This window comes from Strigops habroptila, chromosome 4, assembly GCF_004027225.2.
Source record: "Strigops habroptila isolate Jane chromosome 4, bStrHab1.2.pri, whole genome shotgun sequence".
NCBI classification, from domain to species: Eukaryota; Metazoa; Chordata; class Aves; order Psittaciformes; family Psittacidae; genus Strigops; species Strigops habroptila.
The window spans coordinates 69,119,200-69,134,928 of record NC_046358.1 but is presented as its reverse complement, the minus strand read 5'-3'; the positions used below and the strand labels follow the sequence as shown (position 1 = coordinate 69,134,928).

Sequence of the window (15,729 nt, the reverse complement as noted above, 5' to 3'; positions counted from 1 at the left end):
TATCACTTGAGAGCTGTTATCCCTGTCTGCAGCATGACCTGCTTTTCCAGACTGCCGTGCAGAAGGTTTTCTCCCCTTCATGTAGACTGAGAGCTCCTCAGAGCAAGTGCTCTGTCTCCCCAGGGCTGTGCCCAGCAGAGCCAGCAGCCACATGCCAGAACTTGTATTTGCTGCTGCCATACCTGAACAAGGGCAGGCGGGAAAGGTGAAATAAGTAGTGATGAGAATACTTGAATTGGATGGAGAGGAGGTACACATCTGTGTAGAAAGAGGAGGTACACATCTGTCTAGAAACTGCAGTAGAGCCATAAGATACTTGCACAGTGCATTGGATTCCTGCACCCTGTTCTCCCTGGATGCTGATACTGGATGCCATTAAGGTGTCATGTATCTGCCTGACCTTAAGCTTGAAATAGATTGCTTTTCTCTTCCTTCCTCAGAAGTTCTTGACCTTTTCTTTGGAGGCAACGTCCTGCCCTTCTGCTGTGTTTATCAGTATTGCTTTAGGAACTCTCACCTGAACAATAACCTGCCAATACCTAAAGGGGGCGTACAAGAAACCTGGAGAGGGGCTTTTGACAAGAGCCTGTAGGGACAGGCCAAGGAGGAATGGCTTTAACCTGCCAGAGGGGAGATTGAAATGGGATCTTAGGCAGAAGCTCTTCCCTGTGAGGGTGCTGAGGTGCTGGCACAGGTTGCCCAGAGAAGCTGTGGCTGCCCCATCCCTGGCAGTGTTCAAGGCCAGGTTGGACACAGGGGCTTAGAGCAACCTGCTCTAGTGGAAGGTGTCCCTGCCCATGGCAGGGGGTTGGGACTGGATGAGCTTTAAGCTCTGTTCCAACCCAAACCAGTCTGGGATTCTATGAACATCTGCAAACCTTGCCTGGTCCATCTTGCCTGCTTGCCTTTCCCAAGGGGTCTGAGAGATGTTCTCAGTAACCCTCCTCAGCCAGGCAGAGGGACCTGTAACCTGAATACTTCATGGCTGAATGCTGGAGGATGGAGCTTGCTTGCACAGTAAGGTGTAGCTTATGCCTTTTCCTCAAAGCCTGCATTCTGCTTGTGCAACAGATGCCTTTTCCAAAGCACCATTGTGATGTCTTAATCCTATTTTTTTCCAAAATAGTCAACCTTTACCCTTAAAACCAACAAAACAACCCTAAACAGCAAGCAGGAGGAGGGGGAATTCCCAAGTTAAATGTCTCCACTGCCCTCTGAAAGTGTTCATGAAATGAGCACAGTGAAAAGTGAGCGCTGCTTAGAATCATAGAATAGTTAGGGTTGGAAAGGACTTTAAGATCATCCAGTTCCAACCCCCTGCCATGGACAGGGACACCTTCCACTAGAGCAGGTTGCTCCAAGCCCCTGTGTCCAACCTGGCCTTGAACACTGCCAGGGATGGGGCAGCCACAGCTTCTCTGGGCAACCTGTGCCAGCGCCTCAGCACCCTCACAGGGAAGAGCTTCTTCCGTATATTTAACCTGAACTTCCCCTGTTTAAGTTTGAACCTATCACCCCTTGTCCTATTGCTACAGTCCCTGATGAAGAGTCCTTCTCTGGCATCCAAAGCCTCCTGCAGGCTAATGACCTGCGTCCTTGTACTGTCTTCTCCAGATGGGTTGGTAAAAGGTTTCGGCACCAAGTGACTGGCTCCCATGTGGTGATACAGCAATATTCCTCTGTTAGCAGGAACACAGATACTGTCTCTTTTCAATAACTCACCACATCTTTCAGTGGATGAGGACAGTGTCTTAATTTAAACTCTCCATGGTTAAGCAAAGCAAGAGGACTGTTTGTTTTGCATATCAAATGCCTTCGTGACTGCAGGAACGGACTCCAACACCTCCAGTTATTTTCAGTATGCAGAAGCTAACTTCTTCTGGCATAGCATTAGCATAAACACAACTTAACCCAGCGTGGTCTCAGGGGAAAGGAGATAAGATGCTCCTGAGTTCTCTTATTTCTTCAAGATGTATTTAATGCTGCGTGCTCACTTCTTTGCTTCAGCTGTCTGCCTTCCTCTCTGCAGTCTTGGTGTCATCAGGCTTCAAGACTTCTGCTGTAGGAAACCTGACGCAAATCCAGTTGGAGGCAAGAGAAATGGCTGCTTTTTTTTTTTTTTTTAACCTAGCAAGCCAAAAGCTCAGGAAGAATAAACAGAGCAGAGAAGAGAGGTGCCAGGGTGAGAAAAGCTCTGTTTAACGTGCAGATATTTATACAAGAATGGCTTGGTATCAGCTGGCCATGAGCACTTTCACACTGAAAATTAGAAGAAGGTCCTCACTGAGTAGAGGACTGAGACTCTGAACTTAAGGAGTACAAGGGGAGGTTGAAGAATGTGTTTCCAAACAAAAAAATGAGTTTGACAGGTTAGCTGTGAGAGCAGGAGGCCTCTGCATCCTGCAGACATTACAGGGGTGGCTGAGAACAGGGTGCTTCTCCCAGAATAGCCAATGCTTAAGAGAATACCTGGTAGGAAAAGTGCCTTCAAGCAAGGGAAGCACACCTGACTTACACACATATTGCTTCTCAAGTGTAATGATAAGAATTGAACCTTCTGAAGTAAACCCTTGTGAGGTTGGGACGTGGAGATAGAGTCCCCATGTAGGGAGCAGACCTTCTCGGGAGTTCTCCTTTCCCCCCAGCACAGCCTCATGCATTGCTCAGTCTGGACTTCAGGCTCATCCCTCCTCAGTGAACAGACTCTTCTTGAGCACCTCAATGCCTTCCCCAGTGTAGGCTCCACACCACTTGCCTGCCTACATGTGGCTTTCATGTTCAGCAGGAGTATCTTCCTCTTGAGAACAGCCAAAGTGAAACAGCTTCACTGCCCTGGGTGAGCTGGCTTCAGATGAGGACCAGTCCCTTCTTTCAGCCAGGGCAGACCAGCCGTGTGTGTCTCAGGATTTGCTGTGAGGATCACAGATGTGTCCTGCCTTTCCTCCCTGCCCTGCCTAGCTGGTCTGATCACATCAGGGATACAATGGGCTCTTTGGATCAAAGATGGAGGCTTGTGGCGTACTGAAGTGCCTGGGACTGTCCTCTTTTTCTCTTCTTGCTTCCCTGGGGTTTGAGCTGCTGCTTTCTTATCACAGCTGCTTTCATGATCCCTTTCCTCTTAGGGTCTGCTGGCCCAGCAGGTCCTCACCCAATTGCTTCGGGGTCTCACTTTGGGGCAAAAGAGGAGCAGTTGTGTCTGGGATAGCAGAGCACTGGCCTGTAGGCACTGATGAGGCTGGGAGAGTGCAGGACACGTCATGGTGACTGCAGGGTCAGGGAGGGTGAAGACGGAAACCCAGTAGTGTTGCAACCTGCAGAGTAAACTGGTGGAGTCTGGAGCTTGCTGTGTTGCAGAAGGATTTTTATATTCACTGTCACAGCGCAGGGTATGGTGAAGGGTATTTAGTGATGCTTGAAGGTGCTGCAGAAATCTTTTGGTTTGCTCTTCAATTTCTGCTCTTTGGCTTCTTCTGCTTGGCTTTAAGGTCTCTTATCACGCCAACAGCAGAGCTGGCCGCTGATCTCAACTGTTGGTGCAGCTGTGGCTCTTCTGGCTGCTGTGAGCAAATACAAGCTATTCCAAGTCATCACAGAGGGGAGAAAGAGATATGATGTTGCTTTCTGATCTAGCAAGGAAGAAGCAGTGCTAGAATCATTCCTGATGTCCTCATGTGCCAGTGATTTAAACTGTTTCTGCAAATGTGGCTTGCCAGCTCTTCCCAGACAGTGTGATACAGAACGTCCTTCGTGAATTGATTCAGACCATCTACAGGAATCACTGAATGATGCTCAGATCTTAGAGCAAAGCTGCAGGAGTAATGAATATTGTTGAGTTCTGCTTAGGCAGGTGATTTGAGTAGCTGCTGTTTGTCCTGCTCAGGGCTTTTAGTATCCAGGAAGGCAGTGACTTTTCTGGCAGCTCAGCAGACTCTGAGACGTGGGCTCTGCTCTACCTTAAGGCTATAGTGGTTGCTGTAAATGCCTTACCTGCCTCTGTTTGTCCGGCTGTTGGAGGAGCCTTCCCTGCATGCCAGAATTGTTATCAAAAGCTCAGTGATAAATAAACCCCTGCAATGTGTTAGCCCATTGGGATATGGTTTGGCAGCAGGATGTAATTGCCCATAAGGCAAGGCTTGAGGTGCCAGCTGGAAAGCCCTGACCAAGCGTAGCTCTGAAAGAGCAGGCAGGAGAGACAAAGTGTTCTGGTTGCTGTCAGTGCTGGGTCTTGTTTATGGTTTATCTCATCCTGTGGGCCAGAGAAATCCAGTCCAGAGGGGTCTGACAGGCTTCTTCAGCAACAGCTTTTTTCCATCAGTGGAGAATACCAGTGAGTGACACTTTCCTGGCCACCCTGGCATCTGCCTGCATTGAGTTCAGGTCTCTGGCAGTCATGTGAGTCCTTGCTTGCTCCCATCAGTGTTCTTGTGTGCTTGTGCAAGCTGCTGGAGATCCAGCTCCTAAAGCATCTGAGAAGCCTTTTTGGAGAAGCCTGCATTGCACTGATGGGTGAGCATGCTGCTTGTCCCTCACCTTTAAAAACTTATAAGCCTGGTCTAAAGCTGCAGCAAGCAGATAGAGCTGATGCTTCGCACACACTCACCTTGATTATCTGGGCAGATCTTTGTAAGCTCCTGCTGAAAACAGTTTTGGGTTTTGGCAGAATAAGCATCCACATATGCTGCTGGATACAATGACACTGGCTGCCAGCATCGAAATGAATCTCCTCAGACTCGGTCTTGTCATAATGATTGGACATTAGGCAGAAGTTCTTCCCTGTGAGGGTGCTGAGGCACTGGCACAAGTTGCCCAGAGAAGCTGTGGCTGCCCCATCCCTGGCAGTGTTCAAGGCCAGGTTGGACACAGGGGCTTGGAGCAACCTGCTCTAGTGGAAGGTGTCCCTGCCCATGGCAGGGGTTGGAACTGGCTGAGCTTTAAGGTTCCTTCCAACCCAAACTAGTCTGGGATTCTGTGATCTCTTCATGTTTCTTGTTCACTAACTTCATAGTAATGTGGAAATTCCTGTTGCTGGTGTGCTTGGGGCCATGCTGATCCCAGTAGTGTGGAAATGAAGTTTGAAAATCCAGTTGTGAAAAGACCTGAAACAGTCGTGGGGACAAGTCCAGTCAGTCTACCTCGCACAGAGGCCTATAGGCAGGTGGAGGAGATAAGGAAGAAAGACTGGTGGAGGGTTGGTGAAGAGTCCACAATACCCTGGATCTGAGAACCTGAGTGTGCAGCTCCTCATTTCCTGCTGGTGGAACCCAGGGTACATAGTGCTTACAAAGGTGCTTTGTGAAACTCGGAATCGAGGGGTATGGAGATGATAAGGTGTTGACAGCCATCTAGGCACTTACAGAATAATTTTGGCTGCAAATGGGAACCTGTTCATTTGTCTACCTGAGGAAATTAGAATTCTGTGCACATTATTCCAAAGGAGACTTTACAAAACCTGAAAAAAACCCAACAGATCTTACTTCAAGCTGTCTGCAGCAATGGAGCCAGCTCCCTCTCTACGTGCACATCTGTGCTGTTCTCTTTAGGGGAGAAAATGGTCATGACAAAGTATATTTGGGATGTGTGCTTTGGAAACGTGACATCTGGAGCATGCCAGTGCTACTTGGAAGATGTACGAGGTTATCTGGCAGCACCAGGAGCTGTTTTTAAGACAGCTTCCTCTGTCCTCTGCTGAGTTACAGTAAAGCTGGTCTAATACCTGTGCTGGGGAGGATGAGGACAGCAGCAAGGCATTAGACAACTTGGCCATGGAATCTTCTGACCTTTGGGAAGCTTTCCTTGACAATCTTGACCCTAAATGTGCGTGCATGGAGCTGTGTTATGACTTGGAGGGTAAGCTGGCAGACAGCGTGTTCCTCAAGTCATGATCTTGACCTTGCACCCTGCTTCTGAGAACCTTGGGCTCTGGTTTTCCTGATGTTTTATCCTCCTTCCTATTTAAAGAAGATGCAGGCAGCAGTTGCCAGCAAGCTTAAAAGCTCTCTCCTCCTAGAGCATATTTCTGGCAGAAGCAGCCTTCACAACCTAGGCTTTGGGTCTGTTTCTCTTGGCTAAAGGAACTTGTCAATCCAGAACTGAGATAAATAGACTTTATTTCACTTGCTGGCCGTTTGTCTTGGAAGGGAGTCACCAAACTTTTTGCTTTATTTCCTGACTCTCATTCATTCATACATGCAGCCTTGGAAGCTGCAAGTCAAAATAAATATTACAGCAATTGAAAGAGAGCTCAGAGTCTCTCTTTTTTATCTTTCTCCCCTCCTAAAATGTGCTGTATCCTGGTAGTGGGTATTTCTTGATTGGGTTCTTGGTTTGTGGAGTTTTTTAATTCTGGAAAACCACTACTTCTTACTTTTTCCTATCTAAACCTAGGAGAAACTGATTCTCTTCTCCTCCAAAACAAACCCAACCTCCCATGCTCCAACCTCCCTCCTTTTTGAGAAGGAAGTGTTTTGACTGTTCTAGAAATGACAGAGAATTCTGACTCTAGGCACGAGCTGCGGGCTTTTCTTGGAGGAAACTGAAGACGCATCCGCTCTGCCCACCCCACAGATACTACTGCAGTTATGAGAACTCACTGTCAGGGTGCTCAGAACAACTTTAAATCCAAACTTTGAAGGGCTCGCTCTTCATGTTGGGCTATCAAAGATGAAAGCCAGCCCACTACCTGTGACTTGCCTTTTGTACCCTCTCCCTTTCCCTTTTTTTTGTACATTTGAGCCTTCGTGCACGTGGTATAAGCGCAGACGCAGAGGTGCTGGAGGGCCAGCAAGGACAGAAGCAGCAAGCTCTGCCTGGAGAGTGGCTGCCTGGACTGGAAGCGCTGTGGATAAAACTCCAGAATCAGAATTGTTCTGACCCAGGCTTTTCAAAACAATAACACTGGGCAGGCTTTGTGAAAGCTGCTTATTCTGAAAGAGCTGTGAGAAAGGCAAACAATGTCCAGGCACACCCAGTGTGCTTGGGGAAAGGCTGCTTTTCCGGTCGTAGGGAGCACTTTGAGTGCCAGCTCAGGACATGACTTTACTATGAGGTTTCAAGTGCCTTTGTGGCTCAGATGTCCTAGTATTTATTATTCTTGCATGCTCTAGATCTCATGCTGATGATTATTTTTTCATAAACCTGAGGTATATCACATGCATGGCTCTATACAGGCTTCCCCTAGCTCATCACAGGCTTTGGCAGCAGCGTTGGCAGGAGGACTGAGTAGTTTGCGATTCCCATCTGTGTAGTGGATCTTCCATTTCAATGAATAAAGGAACAATTCCACTGTTTGGAGGATGCTTGACAGTCTCTGCCATGTAGCAGGACAGAAGCTGGACGGTTTGTCAGCTTGCTCCTTCTCTGTGCTGTATCTAGGCATCTCCTAGGGAGGACTAGGCTGCCAGCTGAGACTTTCCTTTGCCAGCTCAGTATTTCTACTGCTTGCCATAGGGGATGGCTGTTCCTGGAGGATACCCCTGATTCAGAGAAGGCTGGTTCTGCTGAGCTTGCTGCTAAATGATCTGTTATCCTGGAGTCCAGCTCGGGTTGGTTTGGTTTGCCCTTAGCTTAGTCTCACTGCTGCTGGGTTTCATCCCACGCTTGTTTCCAGACATGCTGTTGCCTCTTGCAGTGCAAGATCATCTGTTCCTCTGTAGTTCCCGTTTCAGGCGTCTTCTGTAGAGTAACCTTGAAGTGCCTGTTGTCACTTGAAATGTCCTTGATTGATTGCAAAGAAGGGAGTGACAACAAGTCAGAAAAAAAATGGGAGAGCTGCAGGAAGGCTGCTGCTTGAGACAACTCTCTAAATGTTGTATGTGCCCAACTGGTCCTGAGAGGCATCTCCTGATGTGCTGGGTTGTGTGCCTGCAGGGCTGTGCACAGCCTACTTTCCTTGTGTCTGTCCTCAGAAGTACTTTGATTCAAGGAAAGCTCATTTGATAGGAGTTGCTGTGGACCTGTGTGGTGGCCAGCAGTGTGGTTGTGGTCCTGAGTCCTACTAGCCAGGCTTGGGGTGAAGGTGCAGACTCCATGTCATCAAGTGCTGCTCCATGTCATCACAAGCATGGACTTCCCTGTCCTGGTTGCCAGCTCATTGTGCTGTACCTCGAGAGTGTAAGGGAAGCAAGTTGTGGATGTGGGTGGTGGTCAGGAAAAATCAGTGTGGGCCTGAGGGTGCTGTAGAAGAAAGGGCAGAGGGAAAGGTCCTACAGTGAGACCTTTGCTCTGACGCTCTGGGTGTCCCAACATTGCTGTGCTACCTTCATTCTCTGTCAGTGTGGCAGTGACAGCAAAGGGACAACAGAATGAGACAGGTTCTGGAGAGGGAAAACCTGCTGAAGATGGGTGTGCTTCATTAGCTTCATCACGTTGCACTGCCATCCCACCACTGAATGCGTAAGAGGGAAAGAAAAAGACTTGTTTCTGCCTTTGTGAGTTTGTATCGGATTGTGACAGGAGGAGGGTGTGTTTTGCTCCTCCAGATACACAGTCACCAAGGCAGTTCCTCCTCCTTCACAGAGATTGCTGCTTTCAGAATGATTTAGGGGATGTTCAAGCCAAAACAGGAGTAAAACCTTCCCTGATAGCCTGGGACAGTGTTAGTACAGACCTCTTGTCTCAATTTTTGCCCTAGCAAACACACAAATAGTGTATCTGGAACAATGTTCTGGCCCTCTGCCTTTTGGTTTCTGTATATGGAGGTGATGTCCCTTTCATTTTGTCTACTATGAAGCTTCCTGATTGCTCCTGGTTTTCTTCCACCAGGGCATTCTCTTGGTGTACGACATCACTAATCGCTGGTCCTTCGATGGGATAGATCGATGGATAAAGGAAATAGATGAGGTAAGTTACATGGAAGAACATGTGCAGTGGTCTGCAGCAAACTTCTGGGGAGGTATCATCTGAGGTGCCACCTCTGATGTGGGGACAAGCATGGCTCTGCTATGAAGAGGAAACGATGGCTGTTTGATAATAAGCAAACCAAGGGGATAACCCTCCACCTCTGTGTAATCAAGTAGTAGGAAAGGGCTTGGGAATGGTCAAGAGAGAGGGGAAGGTTCCCTCTAAAATGGCCTGTGGGGGGGATAAATTGGTCTTCCTCATCATCTAGTAATTCTGCTTGGCAGTTCCTCTCGGTCACAGAGCATTTCCTATTTCTTCGCCCTTTACTGCTATTGCAGCTCAGCAGAATACTGGGTGTAGGCCGCCATTACCCATCAGGGACAAGCCATGATTTCTCCACTTCTTTCCTTTTCTAAAGCATGCCCCAGGTGTCCCTCGGATCCTGGTGGGAAACAGGCTGCACCTTGCCTTCAAGAGGCAAGTGCCAACAGAGCAGGCCCGGGCCTATGCCGAGAAGAACTGCATGACGTTTTTTGAGGTCAGCCCCCTGTGCAACTTCAACGTCATCGAGTCCTTCACAGAGCTGTCCCGAATCGTCCTCATGCGCCACGGCATGGAGAAGATCTGGAGACCCAACAGAGGTCAGTAGTGAGGAAGATGCTCCATGTGGGGAAGGCAGGAGAGCTGAAATGGAGGGAAAGGGCTGTCTGCCTAGGTGGGAGGTGTGTTATTAGAAACTGTGGGATCTGTGAAAGCACCTGACATGGAGAAATGCTTCAGGTCAAACAAGTTGAAGCTGAGCCACAAGAAGCTGCCTGTACGGGTGCAGGAACCCGGCAGGCAGTGGTGAGGGATGGGCAGCTCCAGAGGGCAGTTGAGCATGTCTAGGATCTGAATTGCTCCGGGGCATCCTGCGGCTCTCCACTTATTCTGGATGAGGCTGAGTGCAGTTAAGCTCCCAACTTGAAAGTACTTCAATCAAATGCCTGCATGGAATGAATCCAAGCATAAGTACCTCTGTCCTCCCCCTTGCCTGAGCCTGTGTCTCCTGTTTTGGAGGTAAGGGGAAGCAAAGTGAGCCCAGGGAGCTGAGAGGGACTGAATCGCATCCCTGCTGTTGGCACACAGCAGTGGGCTGGAACATTCCATATATCCAGGTGCATGTGCTGCAATGTGGCAGACTATGAGCAGAGTCCATGGTATCCCTCAGCCTGCTGGGTTTGAAGCAAATAGTCTTGGGTCCCCCATTCCTGGCTGGAGGCAGCAGTGTGCCCCACTTCTGGGGTGACCTGCACTCTGGGGTGACCTGCCTTCGTACGGATCCTCAGTTCCTGCTCACAAGGAAGAGACAATCCTAATTGCCAGCGCCCATCACCAACCCTTCTGCCTAGGCCTCTGCCCTTGGTCTGGCTGCCATGCCACCGTCTCCAGCTCGTGGGGGGATGGTGAGCAGGAACTGTGTTGCATTCACAGACCTCTCCTGAACCAGCTCCTGAGGCAGGACTTGTAACTGCTGCCTGTGCAGCAGAGGCTGTCTGCTTGGGGGTGGGCTCCCTTTTTACAGCAAAGCTGCAGCCTTAATGGAGTAATGAACAATGTTGAGTTCTGCTTAGGCAGGTGATTTGAGTAGCTGCTACCACAAAGATGATCAGAGGGCTGGAGCAGCTCTTGCTCTGAAGACAGGCTGAGAGAGCTGGGCTGGTTCAGCCTGGAGAAGAGAAGGCTCCTTAAGGGGAGACCTTAGAGCAGCTCCCAGTGCCCGAAGGGGCTACAAGAAAGCTGGAGAGGGGCTTTGGACAAGGGCCTGTAGGGACGGGACAAGGGGGAATGGCTTTAACCTGCCAGAGGGGAGACTGAGATGAGCTCTTAGGCAGAAGCTCTTCCCTATGAGGGTACTGAGGCGCTGGCACAGGTTGCCCAGAGAAGCTGTGGCTGCCCCATCCCTGGCAGTGTTCAAGGCCAGGTTGGACACGGGGGTTGGAGCAACCTGCTCTAGTGGAAGGTGTCCCTGCCCATGGCAGGGGGTTGGAACTGGATGAGCTTTAAGGTCCCTTCCAGCCCAAACCAGTCTGGGATTCCATGACTGGGGGCTGCCTGCCTGGGGATGGCAGTGTGGGTTTCACTGCAGGCTGGAGGTGGAAGCGTGCCCTCGTGTGGCCGCTTGCTGGGATATCCGCTCCAAGCAGACTTTCCAAAGCAGGCTCACGTGTACGCCGAGCTACGAGGACGCTGGAAAGCCTGAAAGGGCTGAATCTTCTTCTGGCCCTCTGGGGCCTCTGTTGCTGCAGGCGCTCTGCAGAGAGCTGGCTCCAGGCTCTGTGGCTGCTGCTCCCTGAGCAGGTCCAACGTGAGACTGTCCTGCAGTGGGACTTGCTGAACCAGTTGCCTCCTTCCCTGGGCATGTCCTTCTGGTTGCCAAATGACAGCTTGAGAAGCCAAGTGTCTGGTGGGGTGTCATCCAGAGGGACCTGGACAGGCTTGAGAGGTGGGCTAGTGTGAACCTCATGAAGTTCTACGAGGCCAAGTGCAAGGTTCTGCCCCTGGGCTGGGGCAATTCCCAGCATAAACACCGGCTGGGGGAGGCTGAATGGAGCAGCCCTGAGGAGAAGGACTTGGGGATGTTGGTCGATGAGCAGCTGCTCCCCATGACCCGGCTTCAGTGAGCACTTGAGCCCAGAACCTGCTGTGTGCTGGGCTGCATCCCCAGAGCATGAGCAGCAGGTCGAGGGAGGGGATTCTCCCCCTCTGCTGCGCTCTGGGGAGGTCCCCCCTGCAGTCCTGATCCAGCTCTGGGGCAACAACACAAGAGGGACATGGAGCTGTTGGAGCGAGTCCAGAGGAGGCCACGGAGATGCTGCGAGGGCTGGAGCAGCTCTCCTCTGGAGACAGGCTGAACTGTCTCCAGTTCAAGGCCAGGTTGGACGGGGCTTGGAGCAACCTGGTCTAGCGGAAGGTGTCCCTGCCCTTTGCAGGGGGTTGGAACTGGATGAGCTTTAAGGTCTCTTCCAACCCAAACCATTCCAGGATTCTATGAGTGAAAGCAGGCCTTTGCTTGCCCAGGCACTGTGCGAGGAGGAGGGGTGGCAGTGTCTAAGCCCTGTGTTGACACCAAAGCTGGTGTCTTGCGAAATGTCTCCAACAGCAGAGCTTACCTTGGGTTTCCCAAATTTTTGCTCAACTAATCTGCTCCCCGTTACAGGCTTTTATTCAGCAACCTCAATCCTTATTATTGTCTCTCCCCAAAGGAACAAGAACTGTGCAGCATAAGGAATAGTTGTGGGGAGGAGGCAGTCCTTGAAATCTGTTGTCTCTTGACTGTCTGGTTTTTCCTCCCACCAGTGTTCAGCTTACAGGACCTGTGCTGCCGAGCCATCGTCTCCTGCACCCCGGTCCATCTCATCGACAAGCTGCCCTTGCCCGTCACCATCAAGAGTCACCTGAAGTCCTTCTCGATGGCCAACGGGATGAACGCGGTGATGATGCACGGCCGGTCCTACTCCTTGGCCAGCAGTGGTGGTGGGAGCAGCAGCAAAGGGAACAGCTTGAAGAGATCCAAATCCATCCGCCCGCCCCAGAGCCCCCCACAGAACTGCTCACGCAACAACTGCAAGATCTCCTAGCAGGATGGACACCCCGTGAGCTTCTGCTGTGTCCGCACCCACCCTCCGATGTACAGCTCTTTGCACACTGACCCCTTTGCCACTGGATCCCTCCGGATGGGCCGTGCTCGCTTTCCCAATGGCACACACCAGCATTAGGAACATGCTCACAGTTTTGGCTTCGCGTAGGAAGCGTGGTGCCGGCTGGATCTCAGCACTGGCGGGGAGAGGATCTGCCAAGTGACCCTCCAAGAATGCTTTTGGGCTTTGCCTCTCGGCCTGGGGTGGAAAATTCAGCAGCTGCCGGCTTGGGGAGGGGGGAAGGGGGAAAAAAGCTCATTCAGGCTCAATGGAGAAAAGGATTTAATGGAAGATTGAGAGGCTTAAGGGAGTACGCAAGGAGAGTCTGTGCTGCAGCTTTAACTCTTGGACTCCTGAACAGATTGCTGGTGCAATAGTGATCATTGGATGTAGGGAAAACAAAAGAGAAAAACAGGGACAGAGGACTAATGACAGTTTTCACTGGGATGTTAATCTGCTGTTGCCAAAAACCAGAAGGAAAACAAGGCAAGAGTTGGCCAATGAGAAGGGGAGGGAGCAGTCGACTTGCCTCCTTCATTTATTTATGTAAATATTATACATATATATATATCACTTGTTTTTTAAAGTTTTTTTTAAGAGGCAGTCAGAATTTTATGCAGCCATGTACATACGAGCACTGGATTAACTTTCCCAGTGTCAGCAAAAGGGGAAAAGTGGAGGATTTCCCAACAAAAATACCCAAATGCTTTAAGAGACTTTAAATCACTACCTGGGCTTGTGCTGGGGGGGGGGGTTAAATACTACGTATGCAGAAGGAAAGAAAGATGCATGTGTAACCCACCCCAAGCTGCTTTATTCCCATCATTCCCTAAAGTTTCCAAAGGCAGGATGGGGTGTGAATGGCTCAAGGGGCAGAGCAGAGGGGCCAGGGTCTTGGCTTGTTTTTGGCAGCTCTGAGGTCAGACTGATGCTGTGCTCGCTTTGCACCTTCTGACATGTGGAATGTGGGGGCTGAGGAGCAGAGGCTGGAAGCATCATGCCCAAGGCAGAGGAAAACCACTGAATTTTGTCCCTTATTGCTGCAAAACCTCAGCCACCACTTCCAGAGCCCTCCATCCGCAACATCCCCATGCACCAGCCCCTCAATCCTGGCTGCTCTTGCTTTGATTTTCCAAAGACGCTCTGCCCAAGGTAGTGTTGCTGTGGCTCCTCCTGGATGAAAGTGGGGAAAGGACAGAAGCAGCTTTTCCCACTGGAGCATGTAGGAGCAGGGACTGAGAAAAGGTGAAAGGTTTGTGTGGGGGAGACCAGCGACCCACAAGTCCCATCATGGCAGCCCCAGGGAATCAGGAATGCAAACTGCTTTGCTCTGGATTGTGCTCAGTGGCTTGTGGTGTGCACGTGCTGTGGGAGATCTTCTGTCAAGCAAGTGCAGTGTGCTTCCCTGGCTTCATCCCATGGCTGACCTGGGCTGGAAATTCACCTGGAACCTTGGAAACAACACCTAGCCTTTATTTCAAAAGCTTGGCATTGGGACTAAGCGATCCTCGACAGATCCTTGTGAGCAGCCAGGATGTGTAGATTGTGAGTAGTGTGGTAGGAAGCGAACTGCTTTTCCTCGTGCTCCTCAATGAGGAGCCCAGCCGGTGCAGTGCTGCCATCTCCCTCCTGGTGTTAGCAACTCCTCAAGGCCTGGCCTGGCTCTTCTCCACCCCCAGAGCAGCTTGTTGCATTGCACGGGCAGAATGAAGCCGTGGCGGCTCCTCCACGGCCGATGGACCCACTCTCTTCAGGCAGCAGCCAGGGGCACATCCCTCCATGTGGAACGTCTCCTTCCCCAAGCAACCTGGAGGTGAAGGAGGCTTTCCCCTCCCAGCTCTATAGAACAAGATACAATACAGGGGTCAGGCCTCTTGGCTCATCTCTAGCATGCTTTAGTGCCCAGCTCAAATGAGCGAGGAGAGAATTAAACCCCAGGCAGATGGAGGGGGGAGAAGAATCCTTTGTAGTGGTGGTTTGGCTCCAGAGCAAAGCCACAGCCGGGCCTGGCGCGGTGGCACAGAGGCCGGGGGATTTGGAGAACCTGTCTGGGGTGGCCAGCACCTGCTTCCCACCACTTGACACGCAGCAGAAGACAATCGCTGGCTTGGCAGCCCGGGGATATACGGCCAACAGGTGATGGGCACCATAGAAGCAGGGTGACTTCTCCTGGAAAACAGCACCCTGGGCTTCCCCCAGGCAAGGGGAGCGAAGAGGGGTGAAGGCTTCCTCCCTGCACCCACAGAGCTGCTGCGTGGCTGGGAAACAGGATGCACCTCTTCTTGGTTTGGCTTTGCCATGCGTGGCACCTCCCCATGCCCTTTTCCCTGCACTTGATTTCTTGTTTTCCCACCCTGTAAGGTCTCAAAGGATCCTGGCTGTAGTGAGGAGGGAAGATCCACCTGGAGCAATTGCTCAGCAAAAACACTTTTTGTTGTTGTTGTTAATTTAAAAGGAAAAGATTCTTGCATCTGATGTCAACACTAGTCTGTAGCTGCTCTCCAACACTTGTACCATTCCTGAGTTGGGTTTTGGGGGTTTGTTTTTGGACTATCCTTTTATTTTTTTATTCCTTTGTACAGTCAATGTTGTTCAACTGATTCTACATGGGTTTGTTTTGTATAAATTAAAGTCTTTTTTTTGTTGTTGTTGTTTTGAACTACCCATGGTGGAGAAGTTGGATCAGTTTTGGGGCAGGCTGGGAAGAGGTTGAAAGGAAAAGGTGGGAGTTGTGCCCAAAGGTGGGGATTTGGGGCTGCTGTGGTGCAAGTGTGTGTTGCCACTTCCAGATCATCCATGAAACAGCTTGGGTTACAGGTTCTGGGGGCTCCTAAAAATCATGATTCCTGGGCCTGGTGGGGTTTTGCCCTTCTGTGATCAAGCAGAAGCTAAATCTGTTCTTACTCTACCTGCCTTTTTTAGAGAATGGCTGAGGTTTGGATAGTGGAGCTCTAAGAAAGCGCAGACATGTTGGCAATGCGTTTAGTCATGTAGGTGGCTGCAGCTTGTGCGGGGCTGTGCTCGGTCCTGGCTACACAGGGACAGGTTTTGCAAGTACAACTGAAGCCTTAACTTGCCTCTTTGAGCCCGGGCGATGCTGGGGAGCGGTGAGTTTCACCCACCCAGCCCGGACTGGAACAAGCTGGAAGCCAGCCTGGGATCAGCGGGACTTTGAAATGGAGAAGGTGCCGCGGGGAACTCGGCGCACCCG

The 15,729-nt window shown here is 50.7% G+C and overlaps 1 protein-coding gene across 1 annotated transcript in view; it reads left to right on the top strand.

Moving 5' to 3' along the window:
- Nucleotides 1-15,177, top strand: part of RAB40C (RAB40C, member RAS oncogene family) — a 39,191-nt gene extending 24,014 nt beyond the window's left edge. The window contains exons 5-7 of the mRNA XM_030481424.1: nucleotides 8,761-8,838; nucleotides 9,257-9,479; nucleotides 12,178-15,177. Coding sequence (XP_030337284.1) covers nucleotides 8,761-8,838; nucleotides 9,257-9,479; nucleotides 12,178-12,458 — 582 coding nt within the window. The 3' untranslated portion in view covers nucleotides 12,459-15,177. The remainder of the gene's footprint in view (nucleotides 1-8,760; nucleotides 8,839-9,256; nucleotides 9,480-12,177) is intronic.
- Nucleotides 15,178-15,729: the final 552 nt, after the last annotated feature.